Source organism: Eubalaena glacialis, chromosome X (genome assembly GCF_028564815.1).
Source record: "Eubalaena glacialis isolate mEubGla1 chromosome X, mEubGla1.1.hap2.+ XY, whole genome shotgun sequence".
In the NCBI taxonomy this organism is placed as follows: Eukaryota; Metazoa; Chordata; class Mammalia; order Artiodactyla; family Balaenidae; genus Eubalaena; species Eubalaena glacialis.
The window spans coordinates 43,732,192-43,757,926 of NC_083736.1; the positions used below are offsets into that span (position 1 = coordinate 43,732,192).

At 39.6% G+C, this 25,735-nt stretch overlaps 2 protein-coding genes and 1 pseudogene across 2 annotated transcripts in view; 1 reads left to right on the forward strand and 2 right to left on the reverse strand.

Moving 5' to 3' along the window:
• Positions 1–8,084: 8,084 nt before the first annotated feature.
• LOC133081773 (uncharacterized) lies at positions 8,085–8,741 on the reverse strand (annotated as a pseudogene).
• A 148-nt stretch (positions 8,742–8,889) lies between these two features.
• LOC133082066 (zinc finger protein 81) overlaps positions 8,890–25,735 on the forward strand; it is a 77,001-nt gene continuing 60,155 nt past the window's right edge. Inside the window, exons 1-2 of the mRNA XM_061178485.1 lie at positions 8,890–8,953; positions 14,868–15,113. Coding sequence (XP_061034468.1) covers positions 15,042–15,113 — 72 coding nt within the window. The 5' untranslated portion in view covers positions 8,890–8,953; positions 14,868–15,041. The remainder of the gene's footprint in view (positions 8,954–14,867; positions 15,114–25,735) is intronic.
• On the reverse strand, positions 11,762–12,064 carry LOC133082530 (ribosomal biogenesis factor-like). Its single transcript, XM_061179138.1, has 2 exons — positions 11,942–12,064; positions 11,762–11,836 (listed from the first exon to the last, which is right to left on the reverse strand). The coding sequence occupies exons 1-2, from the start codon at positions 12,062–12,064 to the stop codon at positions 11,762–11,764; spliced, it is 198 nt and encodes a 65-aa protein (XP_061035121.1).

Here is a 25,735-nt window from a genome sequence, read left to right on the forward strand (position 1 = left end):
CACTAAACATTATTTCTAGAAGAATATCATGTGCAAATCCATAGCAACATTTAAATATGGAGGTGAAACAGGTGCTTCTCCAGCAAAATATAAATTAATGCAAAAAAAGAAAGAGCAAAAGAATCTCTAAGTGACCAGTGTATATAAGTCAGAAAGTTTGTAATGTGTATCATTTTAAAAAAAACACCAGCTTTGGGACTTCCCTGGTGGCGCAGTGGTTAAGAACCCACTGTCAATGCAGGGGACACGGGTTCGAGCCCTGGTCTGGGAAGATCCCACATGCCGTGGAGCAACTAAGCCTGTGGGCCACAACTACTGAGCCTGTGCTCTAGAGCTCGCGAGCCACAACTACTGAGTCTGCGTGCCACAACTACTGAAGCCTGTGAGCCTAGAGCCCATGCTCCACAAGAGAAGCCACCGCAATGAGAAGCCCACACACCGCAATGAAGAGTAGCCCCTGCTCGCTGCAGCTAGAGAAACCCTGCACACAGCAACGAAGACCCAATGCAGCCAAAACAAAAACAAAAACAAAAAAACCAAAAACCCAGCTTTCTGTACTATTTTTTGCAATGTCCTGTGAATCTATAATTATCTCACAATAAAAAGTTAAATACAGTATGGTGACAGATGGTTACTAGACGTATCATGGTGATAAATTTGTAAGAAATATAAATGTTGAACCACTATGCTGTGTACCTGAAACTATTATAATATAGTATGTCAACTATACTTCAATTAAAAAAAGAAAGTTGGGCTTCCCTGGTGGCGCAGTGGTTGAGAATCTGCCTGCCAATGCAGGGGACACGGGTTCGAGCCCTGGTCTGGGAAGATCCCACATGCCGCAGAGCAACTAAGCCCGTGAGCCACAACTACTGAGCCTGCGCGTCTGGAGCCTGTGCTCCGCAACGGGAGAGGCCGAGACAGTGAGAGGCCCGCGCACCGCGATGAAGAGTGGGTCCCGCTCGCCGCAACCGGAGAAAGCCCTCGCACAGAAACGAAGACCCAACACAGCCAAAAATAAATAAATAAATAAATAAATTTATTAAAAAAAAAAAAGAAAGTTAAGTACAAAAAAAAGGTACCAGGATGAAACTGACTTAATATGGAGTGCAATCTAACCTTTAAAAAACAGTATTTCTACAGTTTTTAAACAGTTCTAGACCAGGGGATGGCAAACTACAGGCTGCAGGTCAAATCTGGTCCTTGGCCGGTTTTTGTAAATAAAATTTTATTGGAAAACAACCATGTCCGTTCGTTTACATATTGTCTGTGGCTGCATTTGCTACAGCAGCAGAGTTGAGTAGTTGCAAGAGAGACTTTAGGACTGGCAAAGCCTCAAATATTTACTGTTTGGCTCTTTACAGAAAAAGTTTGCTAATCCCTGTTTCAAATAATAATAGCAAGTTGGAAATCTTCCAAATTTATTTTATGAAGCACTGTTACCTTACCTAAAAAATATAGTCTTAATACAAACAGTTATCTGGAGATTATTTCATCTTATAGATGCAAACATCTTTAATAAAATATTAGCAATTTGAGTCCAGTAAGGATCAAAAGAAAAATTTACCCCATGACCAAATTGGGTTTTCCTATAAGACAAAGATGGTTAATGCTAGTCCATTTATCAATTTACTTATTACATCAACAAATTAAGAAGAAAAACTATACAACTGTATCAATGGATATAAAAAGGGCATTTGACACAATTCAGCAGTAATTCTTAAAATTTTGTAGGAAACTACAAAAATTCGGCAAAGATCATAGTCTCAAAACCACCAGGAAGTATAAAACTAAAAGGTAAAATGCTGAAGACAATTTCCATTAAAACCAGTAACAACATGGGGTTGTTCCTATCACAACAGTGTTTGAAAGCTCTAGCTAATGCAATTAAATATGAAGATGAAATAAACTGCTTCAATATCAAGAAGGGAGAGAAAATCATTTTTATTTGCAGGTTATATCATTGTATACTCAGGAAACTAGCACAGGGAATTTTGACAAGGTGATGGGGTACAAGATTGAAACAGATGGCGAGGAAAAAAATATCCTATTTCCAATAATGACAACACAAAATACCTAAAAGTGAATGTAACAAGAACGGTGCTGGACTCAAAATAGAAAAACTAATAGTTATTATTCTAGAATATAATATAAAACTTAAGCACATGGAGAGACAAGACCATATTCCTGGGCAGGAATATAATAAAATAAAAATATCACTGGTTCAATATTAACCATATTGACATAACCAAGTGCCAAGCAGAATTCCAGTTCTTTTCCAGCTTGGTAAAACAATTTCAAACTGTGTATGCAAGTATAAATAGCCAAGAAAATTATGTAAAGGAATACTGAAGGGATGCTTGGACTAGCAGATATTAACATTTACAATAAAACTAATGCAATCAAAACAGGGATAAATAGGCCAGTAAAATAAAAGAAAATGTCCACACTTTGATCTTAATATGTACAGAAATAGATATGACACCAGCGATGTTCAACTGAGGGAGTACAGAAAAGTTCACTATGTAAAAGCCAGGGGAAAGAGGAGGAATGAACAAAGGCTATGGAAATGCAGAGAAGGAATCAAAGTGCCCAAATAACCAGAAAAGATCTCAACCACTAATAGGTGGAAAAGGTAAAACAGAACTAGATATAATTATTCAGCCCTCAGAACAATAAAAAATGAAAAAGAACATCATCCAGTGCTGGAGAGGATTTGGGGAAATGGGGGTATTTATATATTGCTGATGGGAATATTTCATACACATTTCCGTATACATAGATATATGTATTATACATTGTATATATCGATATAATATATACACAATGTATTATAAAATATATATATAACACTTTTGAGAGGCATTTGGCAATGTCTATTTTAAAAATACACACACTTGTACCTAATAATAAGGTTCAAATACAGCAAAAGCCGACACAAGCAAAGAGAAACGCACAAATCACCATTACACTGCCCTCTACAGAGCAGGTAGGTGAAAAAAAAAATCAGAGAGGGTATACCAGTTTTGAACAACACAATTAAAAATCGGAGAACACATATTCTTTGAAAGCAATAGATGGCACATTTATGGGACTTGGCATAAGGCAAGTCTCCACAGGTTTCAAGGAACGTTCATGACACAAATCACATTATCTAACCTCTGAGAAATGAGGTTAGAAATCAATAACAAAAGGATTAACTGTTTATTGCAAAACAGAAACGCGCTTCAAAGTGACACTGTGAAATGAAAAAAATCATAACTGAATTTTAAAATACTTGGAAATGAACAATAATGATAATACGATACAACAAATCTTGTGGGTCTTAGATGGAAATGTATAGCCTTAAGGCTTAAATTAGAAAAAGAAAGGCTGACTAACAATTAGCTGGGCATTCGATGTAAAAGATCCCATCACTGAATCCACAGTAGCCCCATCACCGACCCAGATTCCGCCCCCCACCATCACTCAGCTCAGAGTAGCCAACCCCCTTCAAAATCACCTCTGCGCGACGCTAACTCGTAAACAGCTGAGAACCGCTTCCCTTCCAAGTGCCGACCTCTAACACCCGGGTGTTTAGTGGAGGGGCGGGGGTGTCTCATGCGCATGCTCAAAAGCACTTGCGAAGCTCCGTTCCCCAATTAACAGGGCACTTTCACGCAGAGTCCGTGAGAGTTCCCTTACCCTCTGCGGCTTTGCTGGGCTCGGAATATGGCCGCACCCAAATGTTGCTGCTTCAGGGGGCCGCCATCATGGAAGGGTGTCCGTGCCGTACAGTGGAAGAAGCTATTGCCTCCTGCCTCACGCAGCAGAACAGTGGGGCTGCCTTGGGAGGAGGTGGACTACGCTTCTTTGGGTAGACTTCCTGGTGCATGGGGGTCTTTGCATTTAGCCTCTGAGGGGCTCCTAGGGACATGGCACGGGTGAGAGGGGAGCCATTACTAATGAAAAGAGTAAGAATAAGAACCCAGAGTGAGTCTGGGAGATACCACTGGAGTTGAGGGGAGAAATATCAGGATGGTACCCTCCCCTGGCCGATACTATGGAGTGTTGTAGAAGGGAGAGTAGGGGCGATGCTGTACCCCCCCCCCCCAGATACCACGAGGGGAGAGAAGTTGGGGTGGGAGCGTCGGGGTAATCTCAATCAACCCTCACACTAGTCACTCCAACTGAAATAATTGGTATCAACAAAAATTAGTTTATTTATTTTTTGGCCGCACCTCCTGGCCGGTAGGATCTCAGTTCCCCAACCAGGGATTGAACCCGGGTCACCGCAGTGAAAGCCCAGAATCTTAACCAGCAGGCCACCAGGGACACCCCCCACAATTAGTTTTAAATTGATATGGCTAATGGTTGTTTTCTCTGTCTAATGTAATGTGTCAATAAAAACATCTTCTAGGATTATTCATACTTCCCTGTAAAATAACATCTAAGTAATAATTATGCAAGTGCAGCCTTACAACAAATTTCCAATCCTGTCCCACAAGGAGTTTGCTGCCCCTTAGGGCCTCAAATATGGAAATTATGGAGAAGCCATTGCCCCTCTGGGAGATGTCGTGGGGGCAGAGGTGAGAAGAATCCACGATATCCCTTCGATGGATGAACTGCTACACATTCTTCAAAACCCATCTCACATGTCTCCTGTGGGAAGCCCTCTCTGACGGTGGTAGAGGCTCCATGCCAGCTGAAGGGCCTTCTGACGCGCAGGTCCTATTTGAAAGGACCTGGCCCTGAGCTCTGGTGTTCTCTATGTCTTTGTGCCCTCAGATCGGTCACGTCCTTTTTGGGCCCCAGTTCAACATTCTGGACAGTAGAGGGCTGGACTCTGTGATTACCCAATAATAGTGTGAAATTTTTCCATTAAAAAGCTGGGTATAAAATAAATAAGCTATCATTGCCTTCTATCTACTGACACATGTAAATGGTTGTGGCTGTTTGTCCAGAGGTCCCTGCTCAGTAAATATTGTAAACTATTTTTTACCTACTGAAGGAAGGCATGCAAGACAAGACTGATCAGAAGACTGTGGATATTACTCCTTGCATCTACCGTAGGGCAAAGAGGTACTCATCATTACATCCTTAGCTGCAGATATGAAAATATTCTGACCTTGCGTTCTTCCTCGTTTTCAACTACATGCCCATATAAATGTGAGGATTTGAGACTGGCCTGCTCCAGGATGCAGGGCAGTCAGTGGTAGAGTTTAAAAGGAGACTCTGATCTTCCTACTTAAAGTGCAGTCCTCCAGCATTTCCAATTCACATCACTCTGCCCTATCCATCCCTCTTTAGCAGTTATCACCTTTCAACAATGTTTATTGCCTCTCTTCCCCACTAGGATGCCAGGTCCAGGAAGCTAGGGACTTGGGGGCTGTTTTGTTTTACCAAACATCAAGTACCAAGAGCAGTGACTGGTGATCAATAAATATTTGGTGAATGAACAAATAGGGTCTTACATACTTAGAAGTTCTCCATCTCTAGTATTTTCTGCATTACTCTAGAAATCAATTTTATAATTAGTCATGTCATCCAGAGATGCCTGCAGAGTCTTTAGGAGGGAATAATTAATCTTTTAAGAAAATGAATCCAGTGCATGTGTTTTGCTGCTCTCTACATGTATGGTAAGATACTAAAAATAAAGCAGTTGATTACTCCACATATGTGAGAAGCAGAAATCACTGCAGTATCAGCACGAACAAAGAAATGAGCAAACAGTAAATGAATAAGGTAATTTCTGATAAAAAGGAAGGCTATGAAGAAAACGAAAGCATGGTGAGGAGCTAGAGAGTTGTGGGGTAGATCGGGGAAGAAAAACATCCGAAGAAAGGACATTTGAGCAGGTGCACGAGTGGTGTGATGGAGTGAACCCTGGGGCCAGAGCACTTTTGGCAGGGGCCACAGAAAGTGTCAATGCCATGGAGCTCCTGCCTCCCTGCTCATCCCACAACTGGGTGGCATCTCTGGGCTGGGGCCAAAGATTTTCTTACCCCATTCAAGAAAGGGACATCACTTTTCTCCATGCAGACTTTCTCTTTTTACATTTAGATGTTTATCTAACAGTTTAATTTTCCCAATTCACTTAAATATTAAGTTAGTTTCAATAATATAATTAGCACTTATGCACCTACCACCCAAAAGAAAAGGTATGGCCTTAATAACCTCCATCTATCCATGTGTTCCCCCAATTGATGGCCCTGCCTGCCCTCAGCTGAGGTAGACATCATCCTAAATCCCAAGTTCATCAATTTTTGATTTCCTTTTTATATAATTTTATCACAACTATACAAAATCCTAAATAGTTCATGTTCTTTATATTAGTAGCTTTTAATTTTATAAACGTGTGTTATGTTTCATACACTATTTTGGGAATCACAGGGTTTGTTTTTTCCCTTAAATTCATCCTGATTGTTGGGTACTGTTCTAGTTCATTCATTTTGACTCCATCCACTTTTGTTTCCAGGTCTTGCTATTGTGAACAGGATGCCATGCATATCCTAGGTTTCATGTGCAAGTGTTTCTCGTGGATATATTCCTAAGAGTGGACTGGATAGATTGTGAGGTATGTACATATTCGCTGTAGGAGGAAATGCTAACTATTTTCTAAAGTAGTTACACTGATCTATATTCCTTCAACAGGGCAAAAAGATCCTGTAGCTGTACATCCTCTGCAACATTGTACTGTCAGACTTAAATTTTTGCAAACTGAATGGGTGTAAAATGTCATCTCATCATGTCTTGATTTGTATTTCCCTGATCGCTGATGACTTTGAACATCTCTTCATATGTTGGCTCTTTTTTTTCTTCTCTGAAATAGTCTAATAGACTTAGTTTTTTAAAAACGTAACCATAGTGCTATTACGACACTCACATTAACAATGATTCCTGGTGCTCTATTAGACATGTATGCATGCCAAACATGCTTCCACTAATTCTATTTCTTCTTTCATTTATTCATTCAACAAACACTCAGACCAGGGCTATAGGGGCAGAAAGAGAATCTGGGATAATCAGAGAGTCCAACCCTCTAAGAAAGTAAAAATTAGCTCAGGGTATAAAAGTCTGCTCTGCCACTCATAAGGCTGGGAGAACAGACACAGATAAAGTCAGATGCAAAATTAACAGAAAATATTATTTCTCCCAAGGATGTCCTGCAGCTGTAATGCCATAAATAACTCCTACTTTGAGTGACTACTGCTTTTTTACTCACTGAGAAACTGTTCTCTACAATCACAGGCTATCAGAAACTGCTGTTTGAAGTGATATCAGTACAGATAAAACATCCCACTCTTGCTGAAGATTCTAAGTCACTTAGACACCGCAGCTAAGATTTCCAACCCCAGTGCAGAGAGAAGGGGTATCTAGATACAAAATTCTGTATCTACCTTAACTTTATGGTTTCCAAGGAAACAGGATTCTGGGTTCGCTTCATAGTCCACATACAGCCCTGCTTTGCTTTGAGTTTACCAAAACACTGCTTCATTCACATTTCACCTGAACTTCACCATTCCTCAGAATTCCATAATGACTCTATTTTTTCCTTTGTTCAGTGAGCCACCCCATGGTTCCTCTGGCGTGTGGTCTCCCTCACTGACTGATAGATTTGTCTGACTACAGATAAATCCCAGATGGTCTTAGGCTAATTGGGATAGGACACCCTTACATTCCAGATTGTTAAACTGAGGCCCAGAGGGGATGTGACTGGACTGAGAGCATCCAGCAAGTTCACACCTGAACCCCTCAAAACACCTTCCTCACTTGAGGATTCAGAAAGGCCTTCAGAGGGTTACAGAGCCTTCTACCTCTTTCAGGAGGATTCCCTGGAGGAGATATCTGAACTTGGTTTTGAAAGATAAGTAGGCATTCCCAGGTGAAGGGTAGCATGACTTCTTCCCCTTCTGCCCCTGTAACATCTCCCGGAGGGCACAGGCATCTCCAGAATTTCCATATTGGGGGTGATAAGGGGCAACAAACTGGTTGAAGGGCAGAATCAATCTTGCCTTAAAGCTACATTTGCAAAGTAAGGGCACTATTACTATATAGATTTTATTTTATTTTATTTTATTTTTATTTTTATTTTTTTTTAGATTTTATTTTATGAGAAAATAAAAATAAATTTTCCTAAAGATACTTTTATTGACATATTGCATTAGATTAAGGGAAAAATCAAAAACCATTATTGGTAAGCACTTTTACTTTAGCTCGAGTAGCTGGAGTGGGAGATAATGTAGATTATGGGAGCATCCAAACCTCACAGGCAACCCCCACAAGCCCAGCAGAGGGGAATCTAACACTGACTCCTCCCCCTTTTTCCCAGGGCTATATCCTAGGAGAGCTTGCAGGTCCCTGATTTCTTCCCTTTCTCCCCTCGTGGTATGTTCCAGGAGAGGCCCGCAAGCAGTCCTATTTCTCCTTCTCATCCTGTGGTATCTGCCAGGAGATAACAGCCACGGGCACCTCTGCGTCTTTCCAGAGGCCTCTCAGCTTCTCTAAACATTATTACACAGATCCCAGGATGCCCGCCCAGAGAAACGTCCCCACCCCCGCTCCCCACCACCTGTGAGACAGCGCCAGTGCTCAGCAATGTGAGTTTAGAGGCTTCCTCATCCTCTGTACGGAATGGACACTCCTCCAACATGGCGTACCCCATGAGGAAGCGCAACCTGGGCGCGGCCATGTTCCCCGCCTGACAACGCTGCCTAGGGGCACTGAAGGCAACCAAAACACCGACTCCGTAACATCTCCATGTTGGCTCTGGCTGACTACGGCTTCGAATGTGATTTTGCGCATGTGCAGAACCGCGCCCCTTGGTGCGAAGCCCCAAACCCCGAGAAGGGGCGGTGCTAGGGGTGGTGACCGGAAGCTGCTGTGGTTTTCAGCCGCGGTTTAATAGTTGTTGTCAAGAGGATCCCAGTGCTCTTTGCCGGAGGGATGTGGAGGTGATGGGGACCCGGGGAGGGTGAGTGTTGGGGAATTCTGTGTGGTCAGTGATGGAATCGGTTGTCTGAACGTAGTTGGATGATTCGCTTGTTATTTTTCAGGCTTTCCTCTTTTCTCATATCAACGTTAAGGTCTTAAAGTTCACTCTGAGACCCACAAGGTTTGGTGCATTATGTTCTAAGTGTTTTCTAAGAGTTGATTTTTTTTTTTTTGCCCATGAATTATTTAGAAGTGCGCTTTCATTTTACAAAAGTTTATCTTTTTACTAGACTTCTAACCTTAGTTTTCTGTGGTTAGAAAAATGTCTACATGAAGCTCATTCCTTGAAATATGAGGGGAGTCATGGCCTAGTCCTTGGTGAATTGTTTTATAAATGTTCCATGTATAATTCGAAAATAATATTTAATTGTTTAGTCGTCAATTGTGTTGTACAAAATTTGTACTTTTTTTGTCTGCTAGTTCTATTACAGAGAAAGGAGAGATTAAGTCTTCACTGTGATGATGATTTGTTCATTTCTCCTTCCTGCTGCCCATGATCCATTTTGAGTTAAGTTTTGTATGAAGTGTGAGACTTAGATCAAGGTGCATTTATTTGGATGTCCAATTACTCAAGCACCGTTTGTTAAAAAGACTGTAGTTCCTCCACGGACTCGTTCTGTACCTGTGTCAAAAATAAATTTGCCATACTTTTGTGTGGCTATTTCTAGGTTCTCTATTATGTTCCATTTATTTATGTGTCTGTCTACTTTTATCATGAATGTGTGTTGAATTTTGTCAATACTGTATGAATTTATATGGTTTTTCTTCTTTGGCTTGTTAATATGGGGGAATGCCCTTATTGATTTTTGAATATTGAATCAGCCTTACATTCCTGGAATAAGCCTCACTTGGTTGTGGTGTATAATTCTTTTTTTATATTGCAGGAATTGATTAGTTAATGCTTTTTTTTTTGAGGATTTTTGTGTCTAAGTTCGTGAGAGATGTTGGTCTATAGTTTTCTTTTTTTGTACTTTCTTTTTCTGGTTTTAGTATTAGGGTAATACTGATCTCAATAAATGAGTTAGAAAGTGTTCTATTTTCTGGAAGAGATTGTGTAGAATTATGTTATTTTTCTTTAAATGTTTGATAGAATTCTCCAGTGAAACCATCTGGGCCTGGAAATTTACTTTTGGAAGCTTTTGATTATGGCTTCAATTTCTGTAGTAGTCAAATGACTATTCGGGTTATCTATTTAATATCTTTTCAGAGTATTTTCATATTTAATAGTGGGTAAGTTGTGGGAGTCTCTGTTTTGTGAGGAATTGGACTGTTTCATCCAAGTTATTGAATTTATGTGCATAAAGTGGTGTGTGGTATTCCCTTACTTTTCTTTTAACGGCTGCAGGATCTATAGTTATATCTCCTGTTTCATTTCTGATATTGGTAATTTGTGTCTTCTCTCTTTTTACCTTTGTCAGTCTTGCTAGAGGATTACCAATTTTATCGGTCTTTTCAAAGAACCAGCTTTTGTTTTCATTGATTTTTCTCTATTGTTTTTGTTTTCAATTTTATTGATTTCTGCTCTTATATCTATTACTTCTTTCTTTCTATTTGCTTTGGGTTTTCTTTGCTTTTCTTTTTCTAGTATCTTATGGTGGGAGCTTACCTTACTGATTTAATACCTTAATTCTTTTCTAATATAAACATTTAGCATTATAAATTTCCCTCTCAACACTGCTTTATCTGCATCCTGCAAATTTTGATATGTTGCATTTTGATTTTCATTCATTACTTTTTAATTTCCCTTGAGACTTCCTCTTTGATCCATGGATTATATAGAAATGTGTTGTTTAATTTCCAAATGTTTGGAGACTTTCCTGTTACCTTTCTGTTATTGATTTCTAGTTTGATGCTATTATAATCAGGGAACATATGCTGTATGATTTCAATTTATTAAGGTTTTATGACCCTGGAGAATGTAGCACAGGTGCTTGAAGAGAATGTGTATTCTATTAGTGTTTGGCTGCAGTAGGATGGGTATATTCAGTTAGGACACCCTTTTCTTGGTCCTTTGATTAAGGGGAGCAGGCTTTTCTTAGAGCTTTTTTTGTCTGTAGTTATTGATGGTTCTGAGTTATAAACTTTTCTAGTGCCCTGTTTGTGATATATGGGAGGGAAAATGAAACCCAGGGAACTCACCGCTATGTTGTTCCTTAGGCCCTGAGGTCTGTGGATCATCTGCCTTTCCTTTTTACCTTTCAGAGTCTTTCTATTTGTATTTGCTGTTATGTCATTTTTTCCCTGGTCTCTTCTACATTCATTATTCTTTTCTACCTGTATTTTCCTGTATTAACTTTGTTAATTTACATTTTGCTAGGGAAGCATCTGTTTCACATCAATATTAAAATATGTTGCTATACAGTTATGCATAATATCCCGCAATAACTACTTTGAAACACTGCCTCATCTGGGAAAGATTCTCATTCTGTCTCTCTCTCCCTCTCTCTCTCTCTCTCTCTCTGTGTGTGTGTGTGTGTGTGTGTATGTTTTTAAACTCTTCTTTATCTCATTTGCTAGGGGGTTATCTGTGACATCGGTCATTTTAAAGGACCAGCTCTTTGTTTTCTTTAAACTCCCATTGTTATATTTATTTGACTTATTTAAGGTTTTTATTAATTACTATTTTCCTTTTGGGGGGTTGCTTCATTTTGTTTTTTTTTCTACTTCTGACGTTTTAGGTTGAATACTTAGCTCTTTTTTGTTTTATTTATTTATTTATTTATTTATTTATTGTATAAAACATTTACTTTGTTGGTCTTTGGGGGCAGTTTGATACATCACCAGTGTATTACAGCTGAGCCATTAATCTTGTAGCTTCCTCACTATGAACTGGTTCATTTTTATGACACTGCTGAGGAATCAGCTGTTTCTGCAGAGGTTCAAGAGAAAGGCCTTTTAAGAAATGTGCAGGTTCCTTTTGTATATCTACAGAAGCTGTTTCCACTCTATTAACTTTTTCATCATTCACAATGTTTATCTTCTTAAGATTAGTGGTAACTGGTTTTGCTGTATTTTTTAACCTTAAAGTTTTTTGGCTGGCTCTATGGAATACATTCCTGGACTTCTGCCCTCTTAGTTTGTTCTTGGCCATTGTCTTTGATACCCTCGTGCAGCTGCTCAAGCTCCAGGTGATACCATCTGCACCTGTTGTATTTATTTTTAATTAAAAATAAAGCCATTTAAATCTATAGATTTCACTCTGTATACAACTTTAGCGTGTTCCATGACTTCTGGTAAAAATTGTTTAGCTGTTGTATTGATTTCCGACTTTGATCCTGGGTTATTTAGCAAACTGTTTCTTTTCTTTTAAAACAGATTTATTTATTTAGATATATAAAACAGACTTATTTATATATATTCAATACCTTAAAATTCACCCATTTAAAGTATACAATTCAGTGGTTTTCAGTACATTCACAGAGTTGTTCAGTCATCACCACAATCTAATTTTAGAATATTTTCAACACCCCAGAAAGAAACCTTGCACACATTAGCAGATATTCACCATTCATGCCACCCCACACCTCCAGCCCTAGGCAACTTCTAATCAGTTTTCTGTCTCTCTATATTTGCCTATTCCGGACATTTCATATAAATGGAATCATAAAATATGTGGTCTTTGTGACTGGCTTCTTTCACGTAAGATAATGATTTCAAGGTTCATTCATGTTATACCATGTACTGGTACTTCTTTTTTTATTGCCAAATAATATTCCATTGTATGGACACACCAAATTTTGTTTATCTGTTCATCAGTTGATGGACATTTAAGTGCTTTCGGCTTTTGGGCTACTATGAGTAATACTGCTGTGAATATTTGTATACAAGTTTTGGAGTGGACATGGGTTTTCATTTCTCTTGGTAGATACCTAGGAGTGGAACCGCTGGGTCATATGACAACTCTATGGGTAGCATTTTGAGGAACTGCCAACCTGTTTTTCAGAGTGGCTGCACCATTTTACAATTCTACCAGTAATGTATGAGCTCAAATTCATTCACATCTCACCAACACTTGTTACTGTCTTTTTATTTATTTATTTATTTATTTATTTATTTATTTATTTATTTATTTATGACTGTGTTGGGTCTTCATTTCTGTGCGAGGGCTTTCTCTAGTTGCGGCAAGTGGGGGCCACTCTTCATCGCGGTACGCGGGCCTCTCATTATCGCGGCCTCTCGTTGCGGAGCACAGGCTCCAGACGCGCAGGCTCAGTAATTGTGGCTCACGGGCCTAGTTGCTCCGCGGCATGTGGGATCTTCCCAGACCAGGGCTCGAACCCATGTCCCCTGCATTGGCAGGCAGATTCTCAACCATTGCGCCACCAGGGAAGCCCTGTCTTTTTTTTTTTTTTTTGCCATCTTTGTGTATATGAAGTGGTCTCCTAATGAATAGAACATTTTTTATTTTTAAAAATATTTATTTATTTTTTGGCTGTGTCGGGTCGTAGTTGCGGCATGCAGGACCTTTTGTTGTGGCGTGTGGGCTCTTCGTTGCGGTGCGCGGGCTCCAGAGTGCGTGGGCTCTGTAGTTGCAGCAGTCGGGTTCTCTAGTTGTGTCGCACGGGCTTAGTTGCCCCGCGTTATGTGGGATCTTAGTTCCCCGACCAGGGATCAAACTGAAGTCCCCTGCATAGCAAGACAGATTCTTAACCACTGGACCACCAGGGAAGTCCCAGAACATTTTTGGTTTTGATTGCATTTCCCTAAGGACTAATGACGTTGAACATCTTATACTATAATCAGAGAATGTAGTCTGTCAATTCCCAACATTCAGACATCTACCAGATTTTTTGTGTGGTCAGGTTATTTGATAGAATTTTGTAAAAGTTCCATGGGCATAAGAAAAGAAAGCATATTCTCTTTCTTTGGCACAACATCATCTTTATGTGTTTAAAATTTAATTTGTTCATACCTTTAATTTTATTGTACTCCTTATTTCTTTTACTCTTTTGTTTCCTCTTCATCTCATTTCTTACTTTTGTTGTCCTAATTAAGTTCCTCTTCATTTTATGTGATATTTACCCTTTCCCAACAAGAATGACTAAATCTGTAGTGCCTGTATTAGTTGATCGTAATAAAATTGTACCTCAATTTGGACACAGAGACACCCTCCCCTCCCTAGTTCCCTCAACAGGAGAAACAGTTTTCACCTCTGGATGTTTTTGAGGTAATTAAAAATTTTAGTCCCAGGCTACTAGTATTTTCCTTATGGCATATCTCTTCTGTTTTAAGAAACTTTACTTAACATTTTTATTCCAAATTACGGTCATGTTTTCAACATCTGTTAAATAGAACCATGTTTATTTTGAGCCTCCCACATAAAAGGTACCATGTGGTGTACCATTGAGAATGTGAACTTGGAAGCCAGGTAGACTGAGTTTGATTTAACATCACTAAACCTCTGTTTCTGTATGCATAAAATGAGATAATAATAACTACAGCAACACATAGATGACGTGATTGTTGTGCAAATTAAATGAGGTACCTCCTTCTGTATATTACGTGATTCCTTATAATAACAGTACTTGCTAATATGAATTAAATGTTTACCTGGGCCAGTCTGGTGCTGAGTGCCTTAAAAACATCATCTCATTTAATTTTCACAACTCCTTGAAATAAATAGTTTTGATTTGTTTTGGGAAAAAAAATCTGAAGAAACATTTTCATATTCATATAGCTAAAGGTTGGCAGAGCTAGAAATGAAGCTTTTATTAATTTTAGTCTAAATCTCATGGTCTTGCTCATATTCCATTTTGATGAATAACTCGAATCGGTGTTGATGTGGCTTTGTCTACTCCACAGTATCCAGTGTCGTGAACTATACTTCGGTGCCCTCAGGAAGCGCTTGTGGGGTGAATGTTGAATGCCTGACCAAGTGGACACTGTCTTTCCAGGTTTCTTGGAGTCTCTGTGGAGCCCCTGGGCCAGACCCCATAGTGAAGGCTGCAGGATCTTCCTTCAGGCCCCAGCAGCTCTGGTTGAGTCCACAGGTGCCCACCTGACCTCGGGTTCCTGGGAAGAGTGGAGTTGTCAGCAAGAGAGCCCGGGTGCTTAGGCCCAGGGGGAAGATGCCAGCCAACAAGTGCGCTCCTGGGCCATCCCTGGCCCTGACTACAGGGGGATGTGACAACTCCTGTGAGGTAAGGAAGAAGAAGAGGTGCCCAGGGACTGGAATTCATCCAGAATGAAAGATAATATCTCATTATTTTAATTTGTATGACTTTTTTTTAACCAGGCAACATAATCAGGGGATTTTTATTGGATTTATTTCCCTTATGTGAATTTCCTTTTCCTGTCCATTGCTGATTTATTTATTTTAGCTTATGGATGTTTATAGTTTTTTTTGAATATTAAGGTTAATAACCCTTTATCATTCTTATATATTTTTGTGAATATTTTTTGCCACTTTGTAATTTGAAATTAGTTTCTAGTTTTATTTATAAGTGGCAAAAGGTGACAAGTAGTTTTCGAAGTCTTCTTAAAACAGTGGCTCTTCCCTGCTTTGTTTCTCCCAGATTCCAACTCCCTAGAAGCAAGTACTCTTAATCTTTTTAATGGAATTTTTTTTTTCGTTTTGGGCATTATCTATTGACTTTCCACTATGGAAGGTAGAGATTCAGCTTTTCCATGCACCTCCACTCATACACACATTTGCCTCTAGCTATCACTGTTTTGATTAGATCTACTGTCAAGGTTTATTATTGTGACTGTTTATAGTTAAGTCATGTAGTATCCATGCTGTGATTACTATTTCTGCACAACTTTTTCTTTTGCCTGGAATTAACTATTTTTTTTCTGGTTTAGTCATTTCTTTGCTTTACTATATACATATCAATAATTCAACTCAAATTCTTTCCAGTTGTTTAAATCTCCACTCTGTATATTCAAACATATTAGGTAATGATCATAGTGACAATAATTATAAACACTCATATAATGTTTACTATATGCCCAGCACTGTTACACACACACTACATATACTAACTCATCTTCCTAACAACCTGGAGAAGTAGGTACCATTGTTATTCCCATTTTATGGAAGGGGAAACTGTGGCATAAACAAAAACTATCTGGCCCAAGTTAACACAGCTAGTAATGGAGGGGGGGCTATCTCAACTCTGGGTATCAATGTCTTCTCTTTGAAGAAATCTCTCCGGGACCTTATTGATTCACTGAAGGCTAGTTTGGTTGCTCTCTCAGCTTCACACACAGCTATGACCTTGGTGTGTTCTGTTCACCATCCCTCAGGAAATCCTTTTTACCTCTGTCTTGTGTCAGATTCCCTTCCCTGGGAATCCTGTATCTTCCTTCCTGTTTCCTGGATCCTGTGTCTTCCTCTTTCTTGGTTTACCCCCTAATTTTTTGGGAGCACATCCTCCAGTATATCCTTGAGAATGGATGCATGACAGGTGAACTTTTTGAAGCTTTGCATGTCTGAAAATGTCATGCAAAAATGTATTTATATAATATATGTAATTGTATAATATACAATATATATATTGTATATATTGTATATATACTATATATATATATATACACAATATATAAATGTATAATGATTTAATTGTATAAATAAACTTGTAGAAGTAAAAAAAGTAAATACTAAATACCATGGAAATATATTTATTTGACCCTGACACTAAATTTATCTTTTTGGCTGGGCATAGAATTCTAGGTTGGAAATCATTTTTGTGTAGAATTTTACAAGTCTGTTTCCAGTCTAGTCCTTTTCTACCCATACACACGTTTTCTCTGCTTTTCAAAAAACTATTCTTGTTCAGTTGTTGATCCTCCATATTTTAAATTCTTTGTCCTACTGATTTCCATTTCTTTTTCTTTTGCTCGCCTTTCTAGAAGTTTTTTTTTAAACTTCATCTCCCAGATTTTCTTCTGTGTCTCTCATTAATGCTGTTCTATATTGTTGGAGGATGGAGGCAATGAAAAGTGCCCATCAAACTGGGAAGGTATCTTGAGACTGAAAAATGAGGCAGGCAGCTCCATATAATCAATGGATCAGTTTATTGTTATAGGGTAACTTACTCACAGGGTGGGATCAGGGGGGCGATGATCCAGAAGTATTTGCAGCTGCATTCTGCACAGCTGAGGGACGATTGGGACAATTTCATAGTTAACCTAGGGTATGGGGGTGCGTGCTTGGAAACAGGAAGTGCATTCCTAAGTCAAGGTTTATGAATGGGTAACTGGTCTTATGAGCACTGGGAATATGTCAGCGAAGGTCTTCATTATTGTTTATAAATTTATTTTATTTTTATTTATTTTTGGCTGCGTTGGGTCTTTGTTGCTGCACATGGGTTTTTTCTAGTTGTGGCGAGCGGGGGCTACTCTACGTTGTAGTGCATGGGCTTCTCGTTGCGGAGCACGGGCTCTAGGCGTGCAGACTTCAGTAGTTGTGGCAGCGGGCTTGGTAGTTGTGGCTCACGGTCTCTAGAGCACAGGCTCAGTAGTTGCGGCACACGGGCTTAGTTGCTCCGTGGCATGTGGGATCTTCCTGGACCATGACTTGAACCCCTGTCCCCTGCATTAGTAGGCGGATTCCCAACCACTGCGCCACCAGGGAAGCCCTTCATTATTGTTTAAAGACTACCAGAGCATAGAGGCCACCAGACCTAACGATCGTGAAACAATATCTATTAACTACAAAGCCCTTGGTGACAGAGAAGAGGCTTACTACACAGTACAGCTCTAGGCAGGGTCACTGGAAGGACAGGAGGAACTGCAGAGGCCCAAGATGGCATCTGTTATGATAACAGCCATACATACGTTTTTACTTTAAATAGCTCTGTTTCTTTTCAGGATATTCCCTTATAATAGCATACTATTTTTGTTTTATGGATGTAGTATCTTATCACTCTAAGGATATTAGTAATAGTTTTTTAATCTAATTTTAAAAAAATAATAGACACGTGGCTCAAAAATAAAAAATTAAAATATATATAAAAATTTTAAATATACAAAGCTATATAGTCTAAATTCTCTTACCCATCTTTCTCCTATCTGTTCATCTCTCTTTAATACATATAACCAAGTTAGTTAGTTTTCTCTGCATGAGTTTCTTTATGCAGATAAAAGCAGCTGAGAACATATTCTTATTTTCTCCTTTTAAGTTCACGAAAGGTGTCCCACAAAACAAATTTTTATCAATTTTTAGTAATTTTAAGTCTTTTGGTGAGATAGAATATGAATTATAAACAATGCTGCCATGAACATTTTTGTTCATGTCTTGTCATGTACATGTGTCCACCCCTCTCTTGACTATATGCATAGGGGTGGAGTTAGTGGGTCGTAGATTCAGCCTATCTTTTAAAAATGTTTTTATTGTGAAATATAACATATATCCAGAAAAGTGTGCAAAACAGACATGTACAGCTCAGTGATTTTTCACTATGTAGGTCTAGAAAATGCCCATAGTCAGCATTCCAGAATCCCCCTACTCCCAAAGATAAGTACTCTCCTGACTTTTATGATAATTACTTCCATTGAGAAGAAAATCACAAGACACAGAGTGGAAGAAGAAACAGACAACAGAGGACTTATATCCAGGATGTATAAAGAACAACAAAACAATAAGAAAAAGCAGACTACCCGGTAGTCAGAGGCCTTATTTGAATAGGTGTGTAACAAAGGAAGAAATCCAAATGGCTAATAACACCTGAGATGGTACTCAATCTCTTTAGTCATCAGGGAAATGCAAAAGTTAAACCGCAATGTAATACCACTACACTCCCACCAGAATGGCTAAAATTAAGAAGCCTAACAATGACAAGTGTTAGCAAGAATAGGGGGTCATATCAGTAGTTCATATACTCATTTCAGCACATATAGCTGCTGCTATGTTAGCTCATATCAGCAATTCATATGCTGCTGGTGGGAGTGTAAATTGGCACAATCTCTTTGGAAAACATTTTAGCCTTCTTTATCAAAGCATACATAGACCATATGAGGAAACACTTCTCCTAGGAAAATACCCAAGAGAAATCCTTGGCTAATGTACCGGGACACACATTTAAATGCTCCCTGTAGCATTACTTGTAACAGCAAGAAACTGGAAATAACTTAAATGTCCATCAATAGTAGAATGGATACAGAAATTGAACATAATATTGAGTGAAAGAAGCCAGACACAAAATAATTTGTATTGTTTTAATTTATGTAAATTAAAGCAGAACAAAACCACATTGTACAGGGATGTATGGTTAGGTGGTGAAACTCAAAAGCAAGTGCTTACTATCAGAGGCAGGATAGTGGTTTCCATGATTGATGGGGAGGCTGGGTGGAAGGAGGGAAAGAGGCATGAGGAAGGTTTCTGGGCAAAGAGGTGGCAATGTTCTGTTTCCAGACCAGAGTGGGAATTACGTAGGTATTTGCCTTGAATAATTAGTTAAGCCAAATATTTATGTTTCATGTATTTTTTGAATGAGTATTATATTTTGTAAAAATCTTTTGAAAAGGAAAAGAATACCTACCCTCCAATTTTGACCGCAGTCTCCCATAAACCCTTTCCAAAGACAGCTACAAAAACATACATACATACACACACAGACACACACACACACTCTGCTATAGCCATTTTTAAACTTCCAACACTTCTCTCATTTAAAAATAAATCTTGGTGATCATTAAATGTCAGTAGATGTAATGAGTTGCCTCATTCTTTTTAAAGGCTGAATCTTATTCAGTTATATGGATATATCACAATATAACCAGCCCCCCGTTAATAGACATTTAAGATGCTTCCAGTCTTTTGCTATTACAGACAATGCTGCAATGAAAATCCTTATTTCATCCTTATACATATTTCAGTTAACACAAGAGGGAATATGTTTAAAGAGAAATTTCTGCAAATGGAATTCTCAGGACAAACGATATATATGCATTTTCATTTTTGATTGATATAGCAAAATGACCTTCTTTGTGGGTTGTATCAGTTGTATAAGAATGCCTGTTTTCACCATACCCAAGACAGAAGAGTGTCTTGTCATATTTTTCTTTCTGGCCCATATAATAAGTTAAAACATGGTATCTTAGTACAGATCTAATTTGCATTTCTCATGTTATGACTAAGGTCGAATATATGTAATTGTGTTTAAAGATCCATTTATATTATTTTTCCTGAGCTGATTTTAAATTTCCTTTGCCCGTTTTTCTATTAGGTTTTTGGTATTTACGTATTAATGACAGTAGCTCTTTGTCTTTTATATGGGTCCCAAATATTTTCCCTCAACTTCTCAGTTGTCTTTTAAAGGAAAATATTGACTTTTTCTCCGTGCATTTCACATAATTGTGCTTATCAATCTTTTATGTCCTCCAAGCTTTGTGTCATAAGGAGAAGGCCTTCCCCATTGCTCAGCTATATTTAAAAAAAAATTCCTGCATTTTCTTTTTAGTATTGATACTTTCATGTTTTTAGTTTTGCTTTTACTTCTGTGACTATCTGGATTTTTGGTTGTTGTTGTAAAGCCTTAGCTAGGGATCAATCTTCATTTTCTTCAAGATGCCTACACATTTGTCCCAATACCAGTTATTGAATAACCTATATTTTCCCCACTAATATGCAACACTACATTAGGATATATATATATATATATATAAAATATTTATATTCTAATACATAACTCTGGGTATATTTATGCACCTTATTCCCTTCTGTTGATCTAATAGTTGTAGTCTTTATGATTCTAATTCCTCTGTATTTATAGTTTATTCTAATACATACGAGGGCTAAGTCTCTGATTACTCTTCTTTTTCAGAAATTTACTGTTTTCTTGACTGTTTTATTTTCTGTACACAATTTATAATCAGCTTACCAAATTTAAAAATAATCCTCTTGTTGTTGTCAGTGAGTTTGCATTAAACTTGTATTTTAAGATAGGACCATTCGTCTCTTTATGATAATTCAGATTTACTACTAAAGTACAGAGTATGTCTGTATTTTTTTCAAGTAATCTTTGCATTTTCCATTAGTGTGATAAAGTTTTCTTCAAGTATATTTTTGACATCAGTGCTTGTTTCTGTTATCTAAATGAAAAAATACAATGCAAATGTATATGAATGTACATCATTACAAAATGGAACTAAAATGACAATTATACACACAAGAGATAGTTGGAGAGTGAGTGAAAGGAAAAACAAAGAATCCTGTGGTTCTTTTATTCTTGTTCAGGAGAACGATATTGATATTGATAGACCTTGTTAGAGAAACAAGCGTATACTTATGGTTCTCTTTTCTCCACATCCTCTCCAGTATTCATTGTTTGTGATCTTTTAAATGATGGCCATTCTGACTGGTGTGAGGTGATACCTCATTGTAGTTTTTATTTGCATTTCTCTAATAATTAACAATGTTGAGCATCTTTTCATGTGCCTATTGGCCATCTGTATGTCTTCTTTGGAGAAATGTCTGTTTGGGTCTTCTGCCCATTTTTTTGATTGGGTTTTTTTGTTGTTGTTATTGAGTTGTATGAGCTGTTTGTATATTTTAGAAATTAAGCCCTTGTCAGTCACATCATTTGTAAATATTTAAGGGAGACAGATTTCTAATCTCAGTTAAGCATTCATGAGACAAAATGGGGAGTTGGAGGGTCTGTGTCTGGCCTTGTCTGCAGATACAGGCAAAAGGAGAAAGGTCTGCATTTGTTCTTGTCACAGGTAAACAAGGGAGTCATTTACAAGTCGTATGGGGGTCATGGGAAAGAATGGACAGCCAGACTTATCTAAGTCATGTGGGAAGAATGGTTGTTTGTGGTAGGTCATTTCTCGAAAAGGAACACAAATAGGTAGGAGGGATTTCTTAACTGTCACTGTTTTCAGGGCTCAGGTGAAGTTTGACATTGTCAGGGGTTCTCAGTTCTGTTTGAAAACTTGCATCTAGTCCTAGATGTCCATGCCCCCGGCCACATGGCATTCTTCTGCCCCACAGAATGGCTGAGTGATGACCAAGGGAAGTGGTTCAGGGAGACATTTGGAGGTGTTGGCAGGTGTTTTGAGTGTGAGATGCAGGAGCTGGGACCCTACCCGCTGTTTCTGACAGACTTCTCAGCAAGATTAAGGGGAATGGTGATAGCATCCTGGTAGTAGGTATTGGAAGACCTGACAGTTAAATTTAAGGCTCTTGCAACAGTTTGGGAGAGATGTGCCAGGGCATTTTCCTTTGTGAGGAAGGCTCCAGGGGGTGGTTCTGAAAGGCAAAGATCATTAATGCCTGTCCCTTTCCTGTACTTCCTGAGGTCTGAGGTGTTTCCTCTTCAGGTTCTGTGTTGTTCCTCATCCTCTACTGACACAAAATCATTATGGCCCATTCTAGTAGCTATAAATTCACCTCCCCCTTCCCAATTATCTTCTACTAGTTCCCAGACCTTTCATCTGAAAGGGTCAGGTACAAGAAAGACAAGGGCATTTTTATAAACTCACAGAGATCTGTTATGTTGTGCACTTTGGCCCATATGGGTCACTGTAGGGAGACATAGTAAGCAATGTACTGAACCAAGTAGTAATTAGCCTTGTGATCTAGGACAGTGTCCATCCAACCAGAGAATCCAGGTAGCTGAACCAGAATTAAATCTCAGTCTCTCAGGCTCCCTCCCTGCTGGCTGGGCTGCCACGCAGAGGGTTACCAGCCAGGCTGGTCTGGGGTCACTAGGTGAAAGAAAGATTATACCCAGGAATGTTCAACGGAGGATCCCAGATTGTCAAAATGTGTCCATATAACCCCTGATCACTAATTACCCAGGGAGCAGCTGAAAGGAACTGATTACTTCCTGGGGAGAGCCATATTCATTGACCCAACTGCTTTACTAGGGTGTATGGACCAGAAGGAGGCAAGGGTGATAGAGTCTGAAATCCTTTTGAGTCCATTTCTGAGGAGGCCATTCCAACACTCGACAATACCAGATGCTGGTGGATGGTGGGGAGTGTGGAAGTCCGTCATATACCTTGACTATCAGCCTATCATTATATGGCTTTTGCAGTAAAAGGTGTACCGTTTTCAGGCTGCAGATAAATAGTCCAGGACGCCGAAAACCTGACGCAGATTAATTCTAAGGGCCACAGCGGTGTGGCTGGAGTCAGCTGAGCAGACTGAAACAGCAACACTTCAACCTGAAAAAATGTCAACAATGGTGCAACAGTGCTGACATCCCTGAGAGCAGGCTCTTGAGGTGTGCTGCAGTATGCCAGGAGCAGGCGGGCCCACAATTCATGCAGTGTGTCCTTCCTCATCCCAGTGGGTCATCTTTTAGGAGTCACGTTTTGGCAGGCAGTGGTAGCTTCTGCGTCAGAAAGATATAGTCTTGCATTTTGCGCCGAGTCTGTGATGATGGTTGTGTTGCCATGTCCACGTGATGATGGATGCAGAAAAGCAATAGCAGTAATATAGGCCCTGAAGGCTCCATCAGCAGTGTGGTTCCAGTCAGTGTCATCAGAGACTGGACCCTTACCATAGGCACCTACGTGGGTGACCCAGACGGTTCAATTAGTAGCCTTGATTTGTTTCCATGGCCCACGATACCAAAGAAGGCTGTCCAGTCTCCCAGCCCGTAGTCTTCCAAGTGGGAGACTGAACAGCTGGACGTTGGCAATAGCTTAAGAGTCAATAGATATCAAAGGGAATATTGGCCAGAGTTACAAGCATAGGCTTGAGTTCTGCCTGCTGAGGGAGTGCTCATATCCATTCTCAGTTCTACTAAGGTTGAACAGCCACAGAGCCCGGTAGAAACCATTAGATTCCAGCTTAGACCAGTCATTAGTGGATCAGGTGTAGCCATTTGAGGGATCTTCTATGAATCGAGTGCCCCATGAAGCCCAGCAGCCTTGCTCCACGGTTGGCAGAGTGGGAAACAGATTTTCCCCCAAAGGGAAAATCTGTCCCATTTTCATGTGAAGCCAGGCCAGCTGTGCTCTTGAATATACTCTTTCCTTTTGACAAATGAGGCCCTTTTGACAAAGGGCCTTTTGGGCCCTTCCCACCTTGTTAGTCATCGAGTCTGAATTGACCTACCCGCAAAGGGGAGTATCAAGCTGGAGGGTTTGCAAGGCCTCCATGGGTTAGGTGTTCAGTTTCGACAAGGGCCCAGTAGTAAGCTAATAGCTGCTTTTCATAAGGGGTATAGCTAGTAGCTGTGTAAGGAAGACAACAAAGCTGGTACCCTAGGGGGCTTTTCCAAAGGGAGGCTGCCCCCCTTTGCTAGTGGCCCCAGTAGGCAACATCCATCAGTTACACAGACTGGTAGCTCAACAGCGTCATTTAGGCTTTGGGGACCCTGAAGGCAGAGAGCAGAGAATGTGCCACAGCGTGCCGGACAGCATCCTACACTGACCGTTGGTTTGGGCGCCACTCAAAAGACATTGTTTGTGGTTTAGCCAATATAAAGGACCAAATAGAATGTCCAGGTGAGGCACATATTGTCTCCCATTCCCAAAGAGCCCAGTGTGATGTTGGGCTTCCTTTTTGGCATAGGGTTCAAAGAGGTAGAAGCTTTTCTTTGATTGCAAGAGGGATAGAGCATCGTCCATCCACCCAGAGGTCCCAGACACTTTAGTCGAATTTTGTCAGGGTTTACCAGCGACCTCTGATGGCAAAGGCGTAATAACACTATGGGCAGAGCCATTGAAATTAAGGCTTCCGACTGGCTAACCAAGAAGACTTCATCTATATAGTGAAAAGTTTGGACAGCAGAGGGTAGAGGCAGTCTCGCTAAAGCCTGACCCACTCACTGGTGCGAAACGCCAAGGTACTCTCATTACTTCTGGGAGAGCACTGCCAACGTATATGGAAGGCCTTGCCATATGAATGCAGATTGGTCGTGGTCCTTGGTGTCAAGAACTGTGTAGGGGCTGAGATTTTACCCTACTTGTAAGCTAAGAAGTTGGCTTGCCACAGTTTCAAGTATGTTGACAGAGGCCATGAGACTCCTGAGTCAGTGATGGGAGACTTTATTAGTCACAGAAAAATCAGTAGCCAGAGTCAGCGTGGTTGCATGTTAGGGAAAAAAAAATTAAATCTCTTAGCAACCCAGGAAACCTCTACAAATATAAAATAGAAAGAAAATTGTTTTGTTATTGAATAAGCATCAAAGCAGACCACAGTGCGCATCACAAGCAATTAGCTTAAGAGATTGCAAAGACAGAAGGAAATCTCACCCTTTTCTGGGACAGAGCAGATAGAGTCCATTACCTGCTTGTTTTCAAGATAAATGATAACTTATCAAGTCCTCATGCAAGAGAACTTGACAGGACAATTCTGTCTACATTCTTTCATAGTTCATCCTAAGTTCACCTGGTAATGGGAGCGGCCATCTGTGCTAGTTAATTGCTTTTATCTAAAGGCAAAATCAAACTTCTCCTGTCTCTATGACAAGCAGGTAGTTCCAGCTTAGAGCCAGGTGCCTAGGCTAAGCTCCCAGGGTGACAGGGAGATAGGGTACTATCTTCCTTGTTGTCTACATGTCAATGAGGTATCTCCCAGACCCTTAAGAAAAACATTCCTGGGTTATAATGCTGACAAAAGGCTTATTTAACCTTTTAAAAGATTTACATACATATCAAAGGGGCAGAGGGAGGATTTACAAATACCAGGTTTCTCAAGGAAATACTTTAAGAAAAAGGAAGAGGGAAAAGGTCTCCTCTTTTGGCAACAGGGAAAATTCCATTTTTTTTTTTATCCTTACAACTTTCCTTTTATAATAACACCACACTTTTCTAATTATCTCACTGCAGTTTCTACCTTTCTGTGGGCAGTTTGCTGCCA